Below are 24,228 nucleotides of genomic sequence, written 5' to 3' on the forward strand. Positions count from 1 at the left end.
GTAAAACTCTCCAGAAAAGTTGGGTTTTCTGAGGACTAACATTTGTGCGCAATTCACTGTTCCTTCTGCTCTACCTCCTGTTATGTGTATGCCACGCTGCTTATTTCAGCTTGCCATTTTAGCCCTTGTTTCCAAAATATAGGTTAGTGACAGAAAGGCCAGTTTTTTTTTCCAATGCAAACAGATCCAATACATACAATTCTTTGTGTGGGGAGATCTCTAGGCTGCAAGCTCTGCTTCATGAGAGGTAAAAAAGGAAAGATGGGGGGGAGGTGTATAGATTACTTCTAGCCTTGGAAAAAAAAGAGAGATAGAATGCTGGATATCCTGGTTAGTCTTTTTCACCATTTTGATGTTGCATTAATAAAATTACAAAAGTGCTCGAGAAAACACTGTGGATGGCCCAATTACTATGGCAACAGCAGGTCCCCAATAAGTTCAATAGATAGGCACACCAGTGTAAATACACAGCATTAAAATGCCTGTTTACAAGGTATTTTATAAACCAAGATTTCTGTAATCAAAGCAATAATCAGCACTAGGTACATACTTTTTGTAACAACTCCTTCCAGGTGAATTATGTTGGGATGATCAAACTGTCCCATTATGCTGGCTTCTCCCAAGAAATCTCGCCTTTGTTTCTCAGTGTAGCCCACTTTCAGGGTTTTAATGGCAACTGGCAATTCACGTTTCCCAGGTATTTTCAAACGCCCGCTACATACTTCTCCAAATTCACCTAAAAACAAAATGAAACATGAGTTGGAATCTGATATTATTCCCTGATTCCCTGATATATATATATATCAACGTAACTTAAAATAAAAGAATTGCTGAAGTTGTAGGCTTTGAAGAACTGAGGACCCAATATAGTCACCTGCTTGAATGTCCTCTATGTAACAGTCATAAAATGGAAATAATACAGTAAGCAATAATACAGCTACATACATATCCCAATTATGTGAACTGATACTCAAGACTGTATTTTAAGGAAATTCTGGGATGAGACTACATTGGGGGAGGGGATGTTCAATTCAAATTCTGAAGTCAGTTAGATTGATATCTGTACTTCAGAATCTCTCCAGCATTAACAAATGGAGATTCTACAGTAAATTTTATAAATATTTAGAAGGTGTTGCTAAGTACACTGGTGCCTCACACAACGATGTTAATTGGTTCCAAAAAAATCAACGTTGTGTGAAACATCGTTCTGTGAAACACCATTTCCCATAGGAATGAATTGAAAACTGGTTAATCCGTTCCAACTGGAACAGATTGCCATCGTTCAGTGAAAATCCCCATAGGAAACATCGTTGAGTGAAACAATGTTTCCTATATTGGAATGTATTGAAGCCGACTCAATACATTTCAATGCCTTTGCGAAGTCCTTTTTCGCTCCTGTAAAAGTGTCTTACAATGTTTGGACACTGTTTTAAATGATTGCAATGGTTAGTCCACCTCCTGAAACCTATGCAAACTTAATTTGATGCTGTTCAGAGTCGTCCTTAATTTTTAGTGATTTTTTTAATTTTCTCTCATTGGAATGTATTGAACTTTCCGTCCAATGCATTCCATTGAGAGAAAATTAAAAAAATCACCAAAAATTAAGGACGACTCAGAACAACACCAAATTAAGTTTGCATAGGGTTCAGGAGGTGGGCTAACGATTTCAAGCATTTAAAACCTGTTCCAAACATTGTAAGACCCTTAAAAATGAGCGAAAACGGAAGAGCTTCAAAAGCACTGAAGCCGGCTTCAGTGCTTTTGAAGTCTTTTCCGATGTCCCTTTTCACTCATTTTTAAGTGTCTTACAATGTTTGGAACAGGTTTTAAATGCTTGCAATTGTTAGCCCACCTCCTGAACCCTATGCAAACTTAATTTGGTGTTGTTTTGAGTCGTCCTTAATTTTGGGTGATTTTTTGTTTTCCCTATTTAAATGAATTGAACTGTCCATTCAATTGATTTAAATGGGGAAAATAAAAAAATCATCAAAAATTAATGAAGACTCAGAACAAAACCAAATTAAGTTTGCACATGTTTCACAAGGTGCACTATGGAATCCAAGCATTTAAAACAGGTTTCAAACATTTTAAGACACTTTTAAATGAGCAAAAAGGGACATCGTTAAGTGAAATTCCCCCATAGAGAACATCGTTAAACGATGGGGGAAATTCCTCAAAAAAACCCATCGCTGTGTGAATTCATCGTTGTATGAAGCAATCGTTGTGCGAGGCACCACTGTATTTCTGAACACTTAACAGGCAGGGTCACAACTAGGGCAGGACAACTGAGGTTTTGTCCCAAGGTGGCAAAATCTAGAGAGTGATAGAATCTAGAAGTAATCCTATTGTGGAATGCAAGGAAAATAAATAGGAACAGCTCCCAGTCCCTTACATTTTCAGGGGAATTCTTTACTGAAGCAGCTTGTGCAGGTGATCTCTTTCATAGGAGAATCCCTATGGCATTTTGTGTGCCATAGAAGAGGCTGCATTTTCCTTCTCTACTGGGAAAACCAAGTCAAGCTGATTAGAAGGAAGAAGGGAGAAGCAGGGGGAGGGAGAAAGAAAGTTGCCTGGGACATTTGAGTCTTGGTCCAGCGTAGGGGGTTAGATGTGCCAGGTGGAGTTGGAGAGGAGAAGCCAGCAGCTGGGAAGTGTGGCAGGAAAAAGCATGGGACAGTAGGAATGAAAAGGTCCAGGGATTCCTTCTGAATTTGGGATTTAGGACATGGATAGTACAGTGGCAGAAAGGTTTGAAGAGAACAAAGCTGTAAAGTATAGCAGGAGAAGAATTCTAAGTCATCAGAGGGAACAGGAAGCCCCTTTTGGATTCCAGAGTTAAGGACCTCTTCCTTTCCGCTCCCCTGAGGGTGCTTGCATTTTCACCCATCAATTTCATGGAGTGATGCCACATTTTGAGTATTATGAATAGGAATACTGTGCAGATGACTTTGTTGATCGCTCCTCCTAGGGAGGACTGGCTTTCAAGATAGTCTTAGGTATTTTGGACACAGGGTGATGGCTAGTCCTCCACTTTCTCTTCTTTCTTGATGGAGGCCAAGGATGGCCCCAACTGGGTTAATGCCACAGTCTTTTCCTTCTTGAACACAGACTGAAAAGGGTATGTGCCATAGCTGTGCCAGCCCTTGTCACTGTCTGGTAGAACCAAACACAACACCATGGTGTCTCATTGGCATACTTTGACACTTTATTTTTCTTTTGTGGGGCACCATATTTTCATCTTTTTTTCCCTTTGGTGGGAATTTGTTCCTGTCTCTCAAGTTGAAGCAAGTGAGAGACAGTATCCAGGTGTCAAAACTACGGCTGATGGCTCCGCTAACAGCAGCTTATCCACAAACAAGTGATCAACCAGTGCGGAATTTAATAAAGGATTCGTTAAAGTATGTTGATTTAGACTTTCTTCTCTGAAAACATACTTTTTGATCAGCAGTTTCTAGAATCTCCCAGCCAGCATGGGCAGGAAATGTATAATTAATGCTTCCAAAATCCGTTTCTTCTAGACTATTTATAAGTCAAACTGTACTTTCAAGTTGTCTATTGCAAACTTAGTTTTGCTTTTATAAGCACTCAATTTGATCAAGAACAAAAGAGTTCACTCTTGAAACAAAACTTTTCAGGGTGGTGAAGACCAGAAGGGATTGTGAAGAGCTCCAGAAGGATCTCTCCCAACTGGGAGAATGGGCGGCAAGATGGCAAATGTGTTTCAGTATAAGAAAATGTAAAGTAATGCACATTGGGGCCAAAAGAACTCAGAGCTAATGGGTTCTGAGCTGTCCATGACGGGTCAGGAAAGAGATCTTGGTGTGCTGGTGGACAGCTTGATCAAAGTGTCAGTATGTGGCAGCAGTAAAGAAGGCCAATTCCATGCTAGGTAAAGGTAAAGGTTCCCCTTGACATTTAGTCCAGTCATGTCCAACTCTAGGGGACGGTGCTCATCCCAGTTTCCAAGCCGTAGAGCCAGCGTTTGTCCATAGACAGTTTCCATGGTCATGTGGCCAGCACGACTAGACACGGAACACCGTTACCTTCCCACCATGGTGGTACCTATTTATCTGCCCACATTTTTACATGCTTTTGAACTGCTAGGTTGGCAGGAGCTGGGACAAGTGACGGGAGCTCACTCTGGTGCGGGGATTCAATCTTACAACTGCTGGTCTTCTAATCTTGCAGCACAGAGGTTTCTGCGGTTTAACCCGCAGTGCCACCATGTCCCATGCTAACTATCATTAAAAAGGGGATTGAAAATAAAACAGTCAGTATTATAATGCAATCGTACAAAACGATGGTAAGGCCACACCTGGAGTATTGCGTACAGTACTGGTCGCTATACCTCAAAAAAGAAATAGTAGAACTCAAAAAGGTGCAGAAGAGAGCAGCTAAAATGAGACTGGGCTGGGGCATCTCCCTTATGAGAAAGGAATACAGTGTCTGGGTTTCTTTAATCTGGGAAAAGGTGCCTGAGGGGGGACATGATTGAGACATATAAAATTATGCAGGGGATGGATAAAGTGGATAGAAGGAAGCTCTTTTTCCTCTCACACAATACTAGGACCAGGGGACATCCACTTAAACTGAGTGTTGGGAGAGTGAGAACAGATAAAAGAAAATATTTCTTTACCCAGTGTGCTTTTAGTCTGTGAAACCCCTTGCCACAGGATGTGGTGGTGGTATCTGGCCTAGATGCCGTGAAAAGGGGTTTGGACAGATTCCTGAAGGAAAAGTCCATCGCAGGTTACAAGCCATGATGGGGATGTATAATCTCCAGTTTAAAAGGCAGGTACCTCAAAATGCCAGATGCAGGGGAGGGGTATCAGGAGACAGGTATCTAGTTGTCTCATGTGCTCCCAGAGGCATCTGGTGGGGCCACTGTGAGATACAGGAAGCTGGATTAGATGGGCCCTCGGCCTGATCCAGCAGGGCATTTCTTATGTTCATTTTTTCCAGTCTAGTCATTAGACACCACTTTGCACTGCATGTTAGTTAGCTTACTCCTATCATTATCACCATGCTAACATAAAGTCACTATCTATCTGGATTTACTTACCAGCTCCAATAACTCTTTCAATTGATATACATGAAGCCTCTATTTCTTTGGCAAACTCATGAACAGCTTGATTGGGGTCTTCATAAGTATGCGGGTCAATGTATGTCCTTACTCCAGGCAACTTAACTGTACATGGGATTATAATTTTAAGACATTACAAGCTGTAAAGGATGAATGCAATAGGAACTGGCACAAACTGACCTTATCCATACTTTCTAAACTAGTAAGCAAACTATATAGAACATGACTATCTACTAGGAATTATTTATCCTTACTACAGTGGAGTGAACTATAGAAGACCACGAACCATTCTGGAGTTCTGGTTAAAGGGAACGCAATCATTTCACTTTCTATCTAAAGTCAGACGAGCTGAGCTCAGTGGTTCTGCCAAGCAATAATTCTGACCTAAGTATGATGTTATACATTGCACAGTACAAATACTTAAAAAAAACTTTACCAGAATGGTTAACTAGCATATTATCTGACTGTTACTCACTGTGGCCATTGTGAAAGTGCATTTTTTCTTCTTCAGGGTCTTGCTTAGCTTTGCTGTAGCCACATCGCCTGTCAGAGAACCAGATTTATTTTAGGCAAGGTATAAGAAGAAAAGATCTTATCAATATTGTCACACTATACACACATTTGCAAGTAACGGAGTGCACATATTCCCTTTTTGTATCAACATTTTCTGTTGGCTATAAGAGGAGAACTGGCTAAAGCTCAGACTCATGTAATTGTATTATATCTATTTCCTATGTAAAATTCAAATTAGTAAAATACTGTGACTGGGGGGTCCAGAGGGTCCCATACTAAGAAGAACATTAGTTCATTTAATACCCCATCTTTACTCCAGAACTGGGACTCAAGATGGCTCATAACAAAATTTAAAGAAGAAGCAGAATGTAACAGTAGTCACATGATGCTCTAAATATCTTCTCCCTTTTTGTATTATATTTAATCCTATTATTTTATTTAGGATTATGAGCAATTGGAGCCCCTTCATGCTTCATCTATTTGCCTGTCACGCAAAAGGGGTATCACATGCAGTGTTACAATTCAAATCTACCTCCCCATTCCTATTGCTTTTAATTATGTGTAGAAGACAACTGTTGCAGCTAATTGAAGAGGTGACGAGGCCCACAATTGCCGTATGATCAACAGTTTGTCAGTTAGCCACTGTAGCTTACACAGTTCCCTTTCACATGCAGTAAAAAGCAACTGCATTTTGGCCTTTGTGTATAAATTGGGTTTCACTAATGGATACTAGGTTTTGATTAAAGCAAATTCAGAAAATGACACTGTGTGTCAAAAATACAAGGAGATGAATGAGCCTAGCATACAGAAAATTCTCATTTAACATCACAAACAGAACTTTGAGATACAGTGGGGTCTTGACTTGAGAACTTAATCCGTATTGGAAGGCGGTTCTCAAGTCAAAATGTTCTCAAGTCAAATCTGCATTTCCCATAGGAATGCATTGAAAACCATTTGATCCGTATCTGCTCTTTTCCGTCCATAGAAACTAATGGGAAGCTGCTATTCCGCCTTCGACCACTAGAGGGGGGATATTTTGTTTCTTTTTTTCTTAGGTCAAGAAAGGTTCAGGGAAGGCAGGGAAAAGACAGTCCAGGCAGTACAGTACCAGGCAGTCTGAAGACTGTCTCCCAATCCACTCTCTAAACGCTGGGAGGAGTGAGGAAGCAGACAGGCACCCTTTTCACTGGCCAACAGTTAACTGAAAGTTCAAATTTTGCACTTTCCCTGCCTCCCACGTGGTTTTTTTTTCAGTTCTTAACTCAAATCTGGCCGCCTAGAGTAGTTCACCACGACTAGATAGGCGGGATATAAATTAAATAAATAAATAATAAATAATAATAAATCTAAGTATGTAAGTCAAGTCAATATTTTCCTATGAGAGTGGTTCTTAAGTCAAAATGTTCTTAACTCAAGCCGTTCTTAAGTCAAGACCCCACTGTATTGTGTCTCTTAAAATAGCTATTAACCACTTAATTTCTGAATTCAATAACTTAGAAGGTTTAAAGTTGAAGGGAAAATGTGGCAAGTAACTTATTTGTGATCTGTGAGAACATATGCGTATGTATAAACAGTACATGTTGTTATACACCTAATACATGTAAACAATAATCCTTAGTAGATTATCACATTTTTCTATTAAAGTTGAATACTTTTCAGTTTTTAAAACTATGACTTAACAGGATTTCATTTCATCTTTATAGCAGATGACTAAATGGCCTTTAAGTTACAAAGGAGGATTAATATATCCATCTCTTTATAATATTCATCATGAAAAGAAATGAAATATAAACCTGTTTTCCTTTTATATTTCAGGAATTTATTTTCCTACAATAGACCATCCGCACATTCATTGCTGTATTGTACATGGTAGCCCATTAACATTATGTAGTTATTAATGTTGAAATATAAAGCATTAAGGCTTGGTTTATCTACCTTGGATCTAACAATAATGAATGACTTCTTCAGCTGATATGAATAAAGACAGTGACTTGTATTTGTCTCATCATGTCCATATCTCAGGAAATATTTCTCTGCTGAAAAATTATGTATTTTATTTCCATCACACTGAGAAAAAATGAAGCCTGGGTCACAGGTCAATGTTTTTCAATAAATGTAGAACAGAAAAGCGACATTTCTATTCTGAATATTCTTGTGGCATTTTATCTGGCAGACAACCTGCCTTCACACTGACAATCACCTAGTGAAATATTTATCATATGCATCATAAAACCATGGCTGTAAAGCACTTCCCCAGCAAATTTATATGATCAAATGGACTGATGGAACAATGACAAATCTTATTGGTAAAGAGGTAGCATGAGCCATGCACACATCCCAGTGCAACTGATTTTACAAGACTACTTTAGAAGATGATTCATATAGGAGAAACAATAAAGAGCTGAAGAAGATGACTATGAGCTTACATGTTTACAGTTCACAAAAGCAGAATAATATTAAAAAGCCCTGTCAAAGCAGCACAAATCATTGGAATGGGCTTCCGTAATGAAACAAACAAACAAAAAGAAACAAACATAAAACCTCCACTAAGTTCAGGAAAGTGTAAAACCAGAGAGAAAGAGCTAAATAACAAAGTTAGTATGTTTTTCTCCCTAGTGTGTTAGTTTACCACCAGCAGGGTCAACCTACAGCTGTCTCCTTTGGCAGCTGACCAAGGAAACTGAACCCTAATGCATGCTCCAATCTAACTGAAAATCCCTACAGCCTCATAAATTAGGTCAGTATTGTTACCCCCATGTTGCAGGTGAACTAAGTAAGAGAATAGTGGCTTCCCTAGGGCTCCAGAATATTGATGTGGTTTGATTTGTCTGATGTGATGTCTACATTTCCAGTCACCCAATTAACACTCTTTGCAACTACATCACGTTATACGTTCAGACTATAACCTGGGTGGAAAGCACATTTTATTTTATGCTTCTGTATAGGCTACATGTATATTTACTGCATGTAAATGCAACGTACATCCAAGAGCCAATCAATATTTAGTATAAAACTGCTAGTTCATTCAACTTTTCATTCTGTTTCTATATGTCTGATGAAGTGGACGTGTCCATGAAAGCTCACATTAAAATATAATAGTTAGCCTTTGAGGTGCCACTTTGTTTTGCTTTGGTTCTTTGGATTTTGCCGATGTATCTAACAGAAGCTAGAAAATTCTACATTAACAGAAGATCACCACTTTTAAACAAGTGGATCAGAATCTTGTTTTGAAGATGAACGTTGGCAAGTCCATTGGTGTGGGCATGTTTTGAGCTGGGGGAGTCACACAGGCAAGTGAATTGTGCTGAGAATAATTTTTTAAAACCAATCATAAACACATACTGTATACATCACAAGCAGGGGGGAAAAACCTCAACAAGATACTCAAGCCACAGGCACTACTAATTTGTTAAGAAAACATTTCCAAAAAGCATCATTTCATCCAATTTTGTTACTCTTTAAATATCAAGTAACAGGCAATATACACGAGTTACTTTCATTTTAATGAACGATTAATTGTTTCTTAAAAATAGAATGCCGATTTCTGCACTCTGCATGCTGTCTCACATGTATCAGTCAATTTTACAAGACCAGGGGTGAGCCTTTTAGCAAAATAGATCCATGACACAGAATGGGAAAGTTTCCCATAGAATTTTGATAGGTAAGTTTCACACACATATCAAGTATGGATGTAAATCTCAATGCCCCCCCCCTTTCTCTCTCAATGATAAAAAGAGGGAAAACGCCTGTTTTCTTCAATGATATTCCCTTCTTCCTCAAAGAAATCTCATTAGATTCCTTGCATGTTTTCTGGCCCATCCCCCACCTCCCAGAAGAAATATCAGTCTATACAGAATTATTACAATTCCTGCACAACATGGCTCTTTCTTCAGAAAAAGCATTGATCTGTGCAAAATTTAGCATCTTCTTGCATGGAAGAACAGGTGAAAAATGAACAAATGAGCAATAAATGGGGTCCTGTCTTTGCAGGAAACCAAGGAACCTTCTTGCTGGAGGGAGACGTCTTGGCATGGCAAGAATTATTATTATTTGTTTCTTTTATTAATCTTCACCATCCTCATATGTCCAAATTTTGTGGGGTACCACTCAGCATTCATTACTACAAACACACAGTCCTTGCCACTTTTAAATCTCATGCTGTAGACAGAAACGGAATTCAGAAGACCTACCATTCAAAAGGTATCCTACCCAGAAAAGAGAAGTCTGTGTGTAATCCTCAATCCCTGGCCAGGAAGTAACCCTGAACTTCAGAACAGGTAATGGGGAAATGCTGAATACCTGGCATCCCTTTGTTCAGTGAGCTGGGAAAGAGAATCCCACCAACAGCCACCAGGGGCGGAATTTGAAAATTATACTGTACTTCCATTTCAGCCCCAACCCCCTCCATAATATAATGGTGCACAGACTAATATGGGCGGAAACCTACTTTTTAAAGTGGTCTATTAAAGATATTACCTGCCCTTTGGATTATTTAAAGATTTGCCTTTCTCCTTTCCAACCAAAACCAGAACACTATCTTGCCTGTCCTTAGATTTCTGTCTCTCCTTTTTTCTTATTACAAACTTTCCTCAAAGTCTTTGCTGAATTCAGAAATCCATCTCCTGCTGTTTTCTTCATTTCTTGGATTCCTCTTTCTCATTCTGCTGCCCACTCTGCTCTCTTGATCAGAAACTGCTGCTTCTTGGAAGACACCTACTTTGCTTCCTTGATCCCTGGGGTGCTTCCAGATGAGAATTTTTAAATTGTTCAATTGCCTGCTTTGTTCCCAGAATTGTATTGGAGGTCCAGATATCACTGTTTTTCTTTCATAATCCCTCTGGGGGAGGGGGTACCAGATACAGTATGTGCAGAGTGCCTTTGCCTGGCCTGCTTGAAGTCTCCTCTCTAACGCATCACTAGACAGCCTTCCCATTCAACATTCCAGTTGTCAGTCGAGCCCTCCTAACCTCTCCTGCCTTTAGATTTTGCATTTTAATGTCAGCCAAATCAAGATATTTGGTTCTTTGTACAGATGCAGGGCTGCAAACATTCTCTTCCTGGCAGGTTCATTCCTTGAGCAGTTGAGTTGGGCTGTATGCAGTCTCTGTAACTATTTACAATTACTGTCCAGAAGCATGAGCAATGACACACATTGTGTCATATAAACTCCTGCAGTTACATCAGCTGTTTCCTCCTTAGCTAGAGTTCAGAAAGGATTCCAAGAGTTTAAAATACTTTTCATGCATGCAAATTGAAAACACTCAGAGACTGGGAAAATCTAGGGGGGAAGGAGTTCGAAAGCTTCCCCTTCTGCTTTGATTAGGCACATCATGTCATGTTTTAGGAATCTTGAATTGTGGTTAAGCATAACTATAGCAGGCTTAAGCAAGCCAAGAACAGTAGCTATTTTTTGAAGACACCTTGCTGAGTACTAGAGAAACTGAAGATTAGCCACAAACTCCTGGTGCATCTGATAGGCCTAGCTTTCGTTAATCAAAAGTGGGGGATTCCAAACTCTTATGTCATAGATGTGCATGAGGCGACCAGAGTAGTCCACAGTCTGCTTCAGTTATAGAATTTCCCTGGATTTCTACTTCAACTCAGAACTGGAGGGTAGGAAGAATTTAACTGAAACCAATCCTAAATTTGGTTTAAGTACAGTGGTGCCTCACATTACGACGTTAATTCGTTCCAGCGAAATCGCTGTAGAACGAAAACGTCATAATGCGAAATTTAAAAGCCCATAAAAATCAATTAAAACCTGATTAATGCGTTCCTAGCAGCTTGAAACTCACCGTCCAGCGAAGATCCTCCATAGTGTGGCCATTTTCGCTGCCTGTGCAGCAAGGAATCCATCCCAGAAAAGAGCAAGGAGCCATGTTTTTTACCTGGCTGCCATTTCGAAACCACCGATCAGCTTGCCGAAAATTGTCGCTTTGCGATGATCGGTTCCCGAAGCAGGGAACCGATTATTGCAAAGCGAAATTCCCCCATAGGGAACATTGCAAAGTGATCGCTTTTGCAATCGCAAAAACTGCGTTGCAAAGCGATTTCATCACTAAACGGAGCGCTCGCTAAGCGAGGCACCACTGTACTACACTACCAACATCATAAATTACTATTACTTACTATGAGGGTCAGTGTGGGGTAGTGGATAGAGCATTACACTAGGATTGAGGGGATCTGGGTTCAAATCCCAGCTCACCCATAGGATGACAGTGATAAACCACTTCTACAACATCTCAAAAAATTTGAAAATCCTATCAGGGTCACCTTACATCAGAAATGACTTGATGCTACAGAGCAAATTACCTCAGTACACTCAGGCAGTGCTCAGTCATGTGAACAACCTGCCAACTTCAGTGAGGTACTTTCTCACTGGTGTGGGGGAGTTTTAGGTGAAAAATGAAGAATAATTACCCTGTTCCCCAGGACACTGCTTCCCTTCATATTACTGACCTAATGAAAACCAACATCAAATAGTGGGTGGTAGAAAATTATTGCCATGCAATGTGTACCCTGAACAAAGGCATTCTGTCCATCGAGATTCAATAAATGGAAGAACCTTTCATAGCTTTTCTTGGGTTTCTGGTAGGTTCTCCTTTCCCTGCCGGGCTAAAAACAGAGGAATAAGGAGCTGTAATTCCCTGCTGTGGACTGTGATGGAACCCAGCTAAACTACAGTCAAATGTTGATACTTACTAAAAATAATTACAAGGAACAATCTTTAAACTAGGGGCACAAAACTCTTGCTGTCTTCTGAGTATTAGATGGGAATCAACATATGTCTACAAAAATTCTCAACAGATTGTAGAAAAGGTCACAGCTAATTTTTTGGGGAGGGGTTGCCCCTTATGTCACAGCTTGCTGAGACACTCCACAAATTATTTCAAAATCGTATCCAAGACAATCACAGCAGGACTAAAATAATTTCTGCCTCTTAAATCAGTTCCTTTTCAGTTTAATTTCCAAATTGGATGATAGCTGAAAAGGCTGCAGGGTTTTTTCTTCTTCATCATCATCTTGTTTTACTTTAGATTGCCAAGAGCCACTCCAAACACCAGCCAGGCTTTGCAATTTGTGGAGAAAAGCTCCTGTATGAGTCATATAATTCTGAAGTGCTTTGTAGAACAATGCAGAACTGTTCAAATTCTGAACAGTTAGGAATATGCAAGAGCTTTCTTCATCATAGAGTTCAGATGAGAAACCATGATTTCCTGCTATGAGAACAGGCATCAATGAGACTAAGACTTACGTGCTCCTCCTTTTCTTTTGAAACTATGAAGAGGAAATCAGAAACTTTTTCTCTATGAAATCTGAGTGTAGAAAACGGTGGTTGTTTAAAATATCACTTATGGGAACAAGGTAGGGTTAAACTATGGTTTCAATTCAGCTTTTTTTTCTTTCTAATAATATTTTTAAAAACAACCCAAAAACTTTACCCCCACTTCAGACATGTATCAGAGTACATGTCTCATCCTCTAATGGCCTTTCCTGCTTCCAAGCAGGAAAAGTGGACAGGAGCACAGAAATTTTTCGATAGGATGGCATCTGATGAAGTGGGGCATAGTCCATGGAAAGTCATGTGATGAATTCATTAACCTTAAGATGCCATAGGACTTCATTGCTGTGGCTGCAACGATCATGACCTGCCTTTTTGAAGCAGTCCTACCTACTACACAGATGTGGCTTTTAAATATTTTTGAGAGATAAATACCGAAGTGATCAAATCACTTCAATCAGAACCAACAGACAAACACTCGCAAGGATAAAAAAAGAAGTTTTAGAAGAGGTAACCGTGTTAGTCTGTGCTAGCGTATCAGGCAAAAACAAAAGATAAAGAGGACAAAAACATTGTGGCACCTTAGCTGCTATAGTTTAATGTGAGCTTTCATGGACCAGTCCACTTCCTCAAACCATCATAACGAAGGGGTATGTGGCTAGAGATCCAAATGAGGATACCTTCCCCACCTGGACCACCATGAATAGCATCAACCCCAAACCAGCAGGGATCAGTAAATTCTTTCTGGTTTGGGGTGGGGGAGGGAGAGACCAAAATATTGGGGGGCTACATGAGGTATGTACGGAGGATATTCAACATGGAATCACATCATCTGGAGGCCTCTGTAAGCATGATTCTCCACTATTATTTCTGGCAACAGAGGAGGTGTGACAGGGTTCATGGAGTCCAAGGGCTACAAATAGCCTAGAGGCCATATAATTTGTATCCATGCAATGAGGGAGTATTGTGTATATGGGAACTAGCATCCCAAGGAAAAACAAACAGGGCTCTCTTTCTGAGGCCATTATTTCCAGCATAGAGCTAAAAAAGAAAAAGAAAGAAAACCTCCTCTTCCCACCACATGCATACATACATTGACAAGCAGAATTCAGGAGACTGAACCCAAGTGCTTCTGTGTTTTCTATCTTTAAAAGAAACGTGCTCCAAAGACAACTGGCCGAATAAAGGTTGGGGGGCAGTGGAGATCAAAGAAGATTTGCAAAGAACAAAACACAGAGCTTTTCCTCCTTACCTTCCACTGAGAAGGAAACCAATAACAACAGCCAAGAGAATCACTCCCACTGTAACAGACACAGCAATTATAGGGATCTGGGTCTGATCACTGGACGCAGCTACTGCTGAGAAGAAAAACAAAAAGGGAGATTAAGGTTAAAATTGTGATCAACCTTCAAAGGAACTCTTACTTCAGATCTGATAGAAAGGAATTAAAGTGCATCCATTCTTTACTATATTTAGCAGGGGTTCTTTATTTCTTTTTTAGGGGGGGGGAATAAAATAGTTAAAAAACCAAGTATCTTCAATGTCTGAAAACTGTTCTTGTGATTTGCAAAATAATACATGTTGCACATTTTTTGCTTTCATAGTAAAACTTTCAAAATCTGCCCAGAAATTGGCACTAATGCATTTCAATCAATTAAACTGGAAATTTTCAAATGTAACTGAGTGATTTAACTAGTTCTTAATGTAACTTGGAATTTCAGACTAATGCTTCTCCAGTGATACATTAGTCAGGTATGGAAGGAAATAAATGTATTGTCTGGTGATAGTAATACCAATTAACCATACTTTTTTTAAAAGTTCCTCCTCCTTCAAGATATGCATTGCCCAATCTAATGAATGCAAGTTAAAGTAAGGAGATTAGATTAGAGGTTTTATTTGGGTGGTAATGAATCGGATCTTCAGAAATTCTCATAACTACATCCTTTTCTCCAAAGCTCAAAACAAAAGCAAAGAGGAAGGCAGTAGTAAACTATCTGATGAGATTTTTCACCGAGTCAACCTTGAGACAGATACCTGGGTGTTTTGGAATTGAACTCAGGTGATGAACAGAGTCTGGACTGCAACATACCCTTGTTTTCCCGAAAATAAGACCTAACCTGAAAATAAGCCCTTGTATGATTTTTCAAGATGCTTATCATATAAGCCCTACCCCCCCAAATAATCCCCAATTAAGTGAAAGCCTGCCCTCCACCATTGTGCAGCAACCAGAAGAAAAATGCCTTGACTATATTTGAATAAATGTAGATTGTTGTACATAAAAAAAAAAAAAAACATCCCCTGAAACAAGCCCTAATGCATTTTTGGAGGACAAAACTAATATAAGACCCTGTCTTTTTTTTTTTTCGGGGAAACAAGGTATCAGTTTAACAACTCCTCCACAAGGCTCCTATCATAAGCTGATTTTTCCTCTCTACAAACATTATGAAATGCCATGTCAGCCACCACTGCCATCCATATCACTCACTGCCATCTTTTCAAAATTCTTTACATTTCCTCAGAGCATCATCAGTTATGCACTTGAGTAACATCCTCAAAACCCATGACCCTCTGTGAACCCTTTGGGGTCAGCAGGAGCTGTCCCTGACCTATTTGGGGCATTGCCTGGTGTCAAGCCCCAAGTCTATAATTTCTGAGTCTATGGTACCTCTGTTTAACACCACGTGTGTGTGTTTGTCCACACAGCCCTCCTCAGTGGGGTTGCCGCAATTGAGTCTCCTGGGAGTCCTACATAGTAGACCTCCTTCTCTAGGCGGTTAACAAAATCCCCCCCCCAAAAGCTCCTCCTCCCATTCCTTTTTCCCCACTGTCACCTCAGGGAGTAAATCTCCAGTCTGCATGGCCTGGTCATTTTACATTCCTCTTTCCCCTGTCTTCTTCTCTGCATTAATCCCCTTCCCGCCCCCCAACCCCATTCTGCCTCCAGTACCTCCTTTATATTCTCTAGGCCCCTGGGGTCTTTTTCCCTCCTGTAGGGGTTGCTCCTCAAGTTACAGGTTCTCTGCCTGACTCTTCCTGGCTTCCTGTGTGGGGTCTCTCCTTCTGGTGGCTGGGATTCTGTCTGGATTCCTCTGGAAAATAATTAGCCAGCAGCGTCTCTCCCAAGTCCACCAGGGAGCTCACTATGTGGAAATCAAGAGGGCCCTGGGGGAAGGTGAGATGACCCACTGACAGGGTTTCCCGTGTCCTTGTCCTCAAACCTTCAGAATCTTCAGATTTCTGTGCGCCTTAGGAGACCACTCTTCACTCTCACATTACCTGGATATGCTGGTTATTATTTAGAGCTCTGCCTTTTATGGAAAAATTCCATCTGCTCTCTTGCTTGTGATCTGAAGTTAGTCCCGTATCTTCAGATCACGAACACAAGGGAAGACACATTTCCCCTTGCTCCTGAGAAATAATGACACCTGCTCAGAAGAACCCCTGTTCCCCTCCACAGAGAGCCAGTCGTGTTGGAAGCCATGACTGATCTGCTTCAGCAATGCCTTCCCCCTTTAATGTGTCCACCACACAAATTAAGATCTCTCTTCTCTGGTGTTCTGAATAATTAGCCAACTTTACTTGTATGTTGCAAGACTGAAGAAAAGACAATGGTATGACGGACAAAGGGTTTTCACATATTTTCATTAACAAAACTATAGTCAGATTATTAAATTTGAACAAAAACTGACATAATAGTGAGCAGTTACAGATTGAATTGGAAAGGGAAGAAGCGCCTGATATTCTGTACTGAATTTAGAAAAAAACTGTAATTTTGTTATTATAAACCAATATTAAATGCGAATTAATGACGTGCTATTTTATAATGGGATATTAAAGCAGTACTTTTGTTTTAAGTATCAGAGCAGTAAATGACCATTTGAGACATGATGGGCTACATTATAGCTTAAACATGTGATTTTGCCAAAGGTAGTAATTTTGTGCCTTCAAGCAGATTTCAATTCATGGTGACTGCCACAGGGTTTTCCAGGTATACAACACCTGGAAAGTCCACCCCTCTGGGGGGACGCTGGGATCCTGTGGTTTGCCCAAGGCCAGCAAAGATGACAGGCTGCATAGTCCCATGAGCCACACATGCTTTGGATTATCTCACTTGTCCCCTCTCAGAGTGAAGTTTTGAACTCCAGCCCCTAGCTTTATAGCCAGGCACTTAAGCTTATGCCAGCTCTCTACTTCTACTTCGGGCTCGGGCATCTCGTGAGAATGGCTGATGGTCAGATTCCAAAAAAGCAAAAAAGCAAAGCGTGCTGCTTATATACCGCCCCATAGCGCTTCAAGCACTCTCTGGGCGGTTTACAATTTAATTATGCAGGTTACACATTGCCCCCCCCCCCCCCGCGAGCTGGGTACTCATTTTACCGACCTCGGAAGGATAGAGGGCTGAGTCAACCTTGAGCCGGCTACCTGGGATTTGAACCCCAGGTCGTGAGCACAGTTTTAGCTGCAGTACAGCGATTTAACCACTGCACCACGAGGCTCCAAAAGATCTCCTGTATGGAGAATTAGTGCAGGGAAATCACTTCAGATGGAGACCACAGTTGTGATACAAGAATATCTGCAAGCGGGATCCGAAGGCCTTAGGAATGGACCTTAACAGATGGGAAACCTTGACATCTGAGCGTTCAGCCTGGAGGCAAGTGGTGCTTCATGGCTTCTCCCATTTTGAAGAGACATTTGTCCAGCAGGCCGAGGCAAAGAGGTAGTCCTGAAAGCAGCAAAATCAGGGAGCTGGACAAGGGATAGATTGTATTTGTCTTCAGAGTTGAAGGGATTGTTACTCTCGAACTGGCCTTCTCAGCCACACTAGACACTGTTCCAAGTCCTCCATTCAGAGCACATTACCATAGTCTCTCGAAACTGGAGGTTGCCTAATCTAAACTTCCCTTACAATTCATAAAGAAACATTCTGCCTCAATCAGAATTGTCTTCCAGCTTGGAAGAAATTGAAGAGCATCCTCATTGTGTTCCAGAATGCTTCCTAAACTAATTACTGAATCATCTGAAAAGTACTTTAACAGTGTAATGCAATACTGTACATAGCTACTCATAAATAAGAGTAATTGAACTCTCCAGAAAGTGGGCATGAGACTGAAGCCCAATATATATTTTCATTAAAATGGATTCAGTATTAAAAATGAAAGATAAAACTAAGAAATGTTGCTCTTATGTCCTTGGATTTACATCATAGGCCTTTAAAAAATTAATGTTATGAGTATTTTTGTTCTAAAGTTTAAGGCCAGGAGGGCAATAGTACAAGTGTGCCAAAATGCCAATAGGTCATTTATAAATAACCTGAAACATGATTACAGAACTACTCTAAATTAGAAAATTTTCTACAGCATCCAAAATTTATAATAGAGATTTATTTGGCAGCATAATAAGGTTTTGTTTCTACTTATAGAACTTGATTAATGGTTAATGCAATATGAAATACATTAAATAGATGGTTTTTATTACACTGATGTTTGCATCACTAAATCCTTTCTGCATGTTCACTGACTCCATATCTGTGTCGGCTATCCATTTAAAATCCATTTCATTTTTAAAAGGCAACATGTATTTAAAATAGAAAAGCCAACAATTTTTTAAAGAGAGAGACTAGATTATGAGAGGTAAAGGCAAAAAATAATCAACTACGGATCAATCTAAATTCAAAAGATAAACATGGAGAATGAGTTTCTATTCAACAGGGAAATGAATGGAATTTATTCCATTATGAAATCATTCCTGAATAGAAATAGTATGAAAATGTAATAAACATGTCATTTGAACAAATTGAAATAGGTATGCAGTATGTACATAAATACCAGTGGCAAGTGAAATTTAACCACAGGAGTATATTAAAGGAGTGGGGGCTTTCCCCCATTATCTTCACAGATAAGTCATCAAACCGTTTACTTTTTCAAGAATTTTAGATTAAAATAAGAATATGCAAGGGTGGGTTTTTAAAAAAAGAAAGTCTTCTGTTCTATATGTAAAAAGCAGCACAGTTAAAGCACAGACCTTGATTTTTTAAAATTTAAACAAATTGCACAGCAGAGTTATATGTGATTAAAACAACAGGGCAACCAATGAAAACTGCAGCTTCTTATGCATTTTCTTTTCTCTTTATAGTATCTAGAAACCAATATATTTTATCCAGCTTTATATGATTATATATAGTTTCACTCTTCATCCGTATAACTTGAATCTAGGATGGAGAATGTGCATAGTACTGATCAGGGTGACTTGTAGTCAAAGCAGGAGGTCACCCAAAACAGCATGTGGCATTCCCATGTTCTGGTCACAACCCACCTGGATACCCTTCACCCTGTCCTTTCCAGGTCAGACTCAGCCTGGTTCCCTGTGCCATGTGCAAGGCTGGCTCTACCAAAGACAAATTGGGAAGCACTCACCTCACAGCACCCCCCCCCCCCACAATCCCACCAGATTGTTTCCCCATCTCAGATAGGGGTAGTAGCAGAAGCTGGACACCTCTGTGAGGGAGCCGGCCACTTTCTCAGATCAGCTCCAGTGGATGACAGGGCGAGAGTAGTGAAGCTAATGGCCTCCCTTTCTTCTTTTCTACCATCCACGCCAAATCCAGGTTGCCCCACTATCACTTCTGGATTGATTACCCCATCCCCATCCCTCTTCAGGAGAATTTTTCACCAACGTAGGTGTTTACATACAGCAAGTTGATTTAAACTACATCAATTTGAGATTCGCATTAAGTTAAACAGCCTTCTAGCAGAAGAGTAAAGTACCTTACTTTCATTAAAAACAAAAAAAAAACATTCTCTAACAAAACAATCCTCACTCCCACATGCGCTGTGTAGTCACCCTTTAAAAATTTGGTTTAAAACATCCTAAATCTGATTTAAGACTTGTTGTTTTTAAAAATAATGTAACTGCTCTCTCAGTTCCCAGTGTAGGTAGCCAGAGTAGGGAGCAGGGGAGTTCTGTCAAATGTGAGTAAGGCTTTGAGATCTTACAGAATGAATTTTTACAGCTATTTGGACTTGGCCATATTCAAATCCATTTGAATATTGAGGCCCAGAGCCCTTAAAACCTATCTGATTATAGGTAGCACCCTTTGCACAACACATTTCATAGTAGATACCATCTGCTACGCTTGCACCATAACCCCATAACCACTTGTTCTATATTGAGTTATAATTATCTCATAAAACTTCATATGCACCATGAGGATTTAACACAAGATAATTTTGAGAACAGATTTTTTTTCATGTAATGAATCTGGCATTTGGAGAATACAGCTTTTATACACACACACACACACACACACACACACACACACACACACACACACACACACACACACACACACACACACACACACACACAAGCAACAGAAAACAGGAAAAGTTTATTTCCTTGGGGGGAAAAACTACACAGCATGATAAATTCTGTGGTTTTGAAAACCTCTAGGATGGGAGGTGTCTTTAAAAAAGAAGAATTATTTCACCAAACCAAACCAACTCATTAGTCTTTGGTGAAAGGCTTCCCCATATTTCACACCTTGTCAGGGATAGTTAATAGATATGTCAACAGTAACAAAGTAGCTTTCCTCTTTAATCTAACTGAAGAACAAAATATTTAATTTAAAGTCCCTTTCTCAAGGTGGAAGAAACATTTCAAAGTCATTAACTGCAGTCTGCAAGGTGCTGCTCTTTCTAAATAGCTTGAATAACTTGTTTGCAAAGGAATCTGATATATGGATTTAGGAGATACCTATATTACTTATCTAAGTTGGTTAAAATTCTTTCTGTCCTAGGAAACAATAGTTTGGGAAGGCAGGGGTGGAAATTCTAAACAAAATACTTATAATTCCTCAGAATCTTCATGGGAAATCATATCAATTACACTGGTATAATTTTATAAATCAAACTGAAGGAGTGGACAAACTCCTGTTGCATAGTGTAATAAATTGCTCTAGAGTAGGGCTATTGAATGTGGGGATTTGATGAATCAACTGGTCCATAAATCCCATTGATTCCATTAGGTCTATTGTAACTGCAACTTACTACAATAAAGGGAGTTACCATTAGAGCAGGGCCATTTGAATCAATAGAACTTGTAGAATAGTTGACTCACCAAATCCCCATTGATGCTATGTGTCTACTTAAGTATGGTTTATTCTGCTAAGCAAGAGGATTTTGACCTCTGTGTGTTTGTTTAGTGGAAAATTATATTTACCCCAAAGATCTTCAGAACGGTAAGAGCTATAAACATGAAATTTTGTAGACAGTACTGCCTTCACAACTTTAATAGGCAGGTGAGGTATATCTTGAGCACACACACTGGTAGAGAGATTCTAGGAGTTCTAGTCATCTAAAGAAAATAGCGATTTCTCCAACATGAGGGGGGGAATGGTAGAAACACAAACTTTTGCAAGGATTCCAAACCAGTTGTTGGATAGGTTATATTTCAATTGGCTAGGAAAGGCTAGGAGTTCAATTTCTCTTAAAGAAACAGTCAGAGCTAGTGAACTACACAACATTTTGCATGGATACAGCTTAAATAACTCAGCTCATCAAGATTGGCAACGTTAGCTGGCAATGTTAGCTAGTTGTAGCCCAAAATAGATAGAGGATTTCTGGAATGTTAATCTTGCCAAAACAAGAGCTAGAATCAAGATATTTTACTCAAATATGACGGCATTCCCCATTGGCTCGGGGTTCTGAAGTTGTAATCCAAAGATTTATGTCCTTTGCATATTAGGTTAAGTACTGGCATGGGGAAGAAATTGGGGGGGGGGAGAGGCATTTGGAAGGGACAGAAGAGTGACAGAGCATGGGATGTGGACAGGACTAATGGGTTCTTAGTCCTGAGAAAAGATGGAGGAGCTCCAGAGAGAGAGAGAGAGAGAGAGAGAGAGATTAGCATGAATAAAATAATGTGGCAGTGAGAAAGTAGATAGGACAGCAGGATAAAGTTGGGGCTCTTGGTTTTCACCCAGTAAGTGTTATTTGTGCCATTATCTTTACTCTGCACAAAATAAGTGTTTTTGTTCTCCTTTGTGTTACAGAAGGCCCCACTCTTTGTGGTGACAGAGGAGAATTTACATACCTATGATGTGGTGCACTTTCCTCAGTGTGAATTCTACTCAGTAAGATTGCACAACCCTTTTTTTAAAACAAAAAGATACTGAATGATAAAAAAGAAAGGAGGGGGGAGACCCACAGCAGTGTAGTGCTCGGGGGGAGAATACATACTTTTGCTGTCAGACTTTAAAGATGCACCATGTTTGATGACCTGGATACAAAAGAATTGGGACAATATGGTTTAACTATACTAATGGTTGATTCTCCTGAAAGTATCAGACCAGGAAGGGCTGAGGCGAGACCAAGAAAGGAAGGTGAGATGAAAGCTGACAAGTCCTTGCAGATAGTAATCTGCTGGCTCTTTTCATATAACCACTACAGAGACACATACAGACAGTAATTACAATGACTTACACACTGGGCTGGTTTCAAACTCAAATCTTCGGCTGAAGCCACCGTACCCTGCTGCGGTCCGTGCTCGGATCTGGAAGACATATACTGAAGCAGGTTTCAAGCCATCAGCAGTAATTTTGGTCTCCTTAGATTTGATGATGGTATAGCTGGTCTCCTGATCCTTTTTAGTACATGCACATACAACACACACACACACACACACATATATATACAAAGAAATAAAACATATAAATAACACATACAAACTTACCAGGCATTATTTTTCAAGCCACTCTATGTCAATCTCTTATGTCCTGTTCAGGCACTACAGTCTGAACAAGACATGGTGGGGATCAGGCCCGCAGGTATGTTCTGCCTCCCAGTTTCCACCACCTGAATGTCAATCTGACCTCAAACGTTAAGCATAAAAATTTAACAAGGCACCAGTCAACGTGTTCAGTTGAACTCACAGCTCTGCCTTATCATGGCTTCAAATTAGAGAAGTCCTGTAAATATTTTGAGCTGAATATATTTGCAAGCAGCTCTTCAGACCTATGCACCAAACATGAGAAGGTCTGATTGACATCCAACTCATGTTCATTCCCCCATCCCCATCAAGGTTAGGGCCCTACTCATGTTTAGGTTATAATGCCTGAGCAGCATTCTAATCAGATCAGATTATTGGAAAGCTGCAACTTTCAGAGAACAACTTCTTCATTTGCTTTGGGGCCTGAGAGAACTAGGGATCTGCAAGGCTGATGGATGAAGTTCTTGGATTTCTAACGTCTAATGTCGCTAATATCAACCATCCCTATCTAAACATAAATGACACTTCTTTCTTTCCATATGATCCAGCTATGTGTTTACCTTTTACAAGTTTCTATGAGTAGCTAGATGCTAAATAATTTTCTCCTAGCGTAGAACTTTAAGATATTCTGCTAGAGTGTACTTGCAAAGAAATTAGAAAAAACACCCATACCAATCCTTTATAAAAACAAAGCTTTCTTTCCTTTTAATGGCCCTATGGGATTTTCAGCATGAATGTACTGATATCTTCTAGTTGTTATGCAAGAATGCAGGCAGCTACATCTAATGAATGTTATACAGTATATCCATTTTTCCCCAATAGATTACAGACATTACCGCTTAAGGCCTTATGTAATCCATTCTCATGGACAGAAGAAAATATTCACACTAAAGTAAAACTTACTTATATCTAGCTTCATTTTAACTTTTCTGGATATTTGATGGGGTTAGACAGTGAGTGACCATTTGCTACATGGGAAAACATTACTGTGAGTGCAGAACTATGAGGTTTGGTAGCTGCCAAGTGCTGAGAATCTTACAACACATCTGGATTTGAGTGGAGCATCCTTCACAAACAGCATGCATGCACTTCTTCATAGTGTCAACCTGCATGGCTGTATGTGAATGATGGCACCACATGGATTACGCTAGTTGTTTTTCCTATCCAATTAACACTTCCCTATATCATGAGTATGATCAGCTTGCCAATGTAGCTGTTTAATGAACTGCAGCTCACAGCTGTGTGTGATCAGACTGTAGAGAAGCAGATTCCACTCCAGCATGGCTGCTTGTGTAGGGAATCTAGGAAAATAGGAGAGGGAGAGAGCACGGAGGGGACATTTTTGGTTATGGACGACAGCACATAAAATCCCACAGCCAGCAGTAGTGGGAGCTGCTGCTTTGGTAGCTATGAAATTCTGAGAGCTGTAATTGTTACCTATCACTGGCTGAAATCCACCATTAAAATGCAATGCAGCAGTGGGGATTTGATGAGTTAACTCCTAAATTCTATTGATTCAAGGGGCCTACTCTAGTGAAGACTTACTACTGGATTTCAGTCTTTTAGACTGCAAGGTCACCAAGTG

The 24,228-nt window shown here is 39.9% G+C and overlaps 1 protein-coding gene across 11 annotated transcripts in view; it reads right to left on the minus strand.

Moving 5' to 3' along the window:
* Window positions 1-24,228, minus strand: part of EPHA5 (EPH receptor A5) — a 270,566-nt gene that overhangs the window by 48,737 nt on the left and 197,601 nt on the right. For 7 of the 11 annotated variants that reach the window (XM_078377660.1, XM_073003964.2, XM_078377659.1 and 4 more), the window contains 5 exons: window positions 22,358-22,517; window positions 14,131-14,236; window positions 5,559-5,626; window positions 5,063-5,188; window positions 551-736 (listed from right to left, as the gene is read on the minus strand). In XM_078377660.1, the coding sequence (XP_078233786.1) occupies window positions 551-736; window positions 5,063-5,188; window positions 5,559-5,626; window positions 14,131-14,236; window positions 22,358-22,517 (646 nt within the window). The remainder of the gene's footprint in view (window positions 1-550; window positions 737-5,062; window positions 5,189-5,558; window positions 5,627-14,130; window positions 14,237-22,357; window positions 22,518-24,228) is intronic. The other 4 variants (XM_073003962.2, XM_073003968.2, XM_073003966.2 and 1 more) reach the window with 2 other exon arrangements.

This window comes from Pogona vitticeps, chromosome 6 (genome assembly GCF_051106095.1).
Source record: "Pogona vitticeps strain Pit_001003342236 chromosome 6, PviZW2.1, whole genome shotgun sequence".
Taxonomy (NCBI): Eukaryota; Metazoa; Chordata; class Lepidosauria; order Squamata; family Agamidae; genus Pogona; species Pogona vitticeps.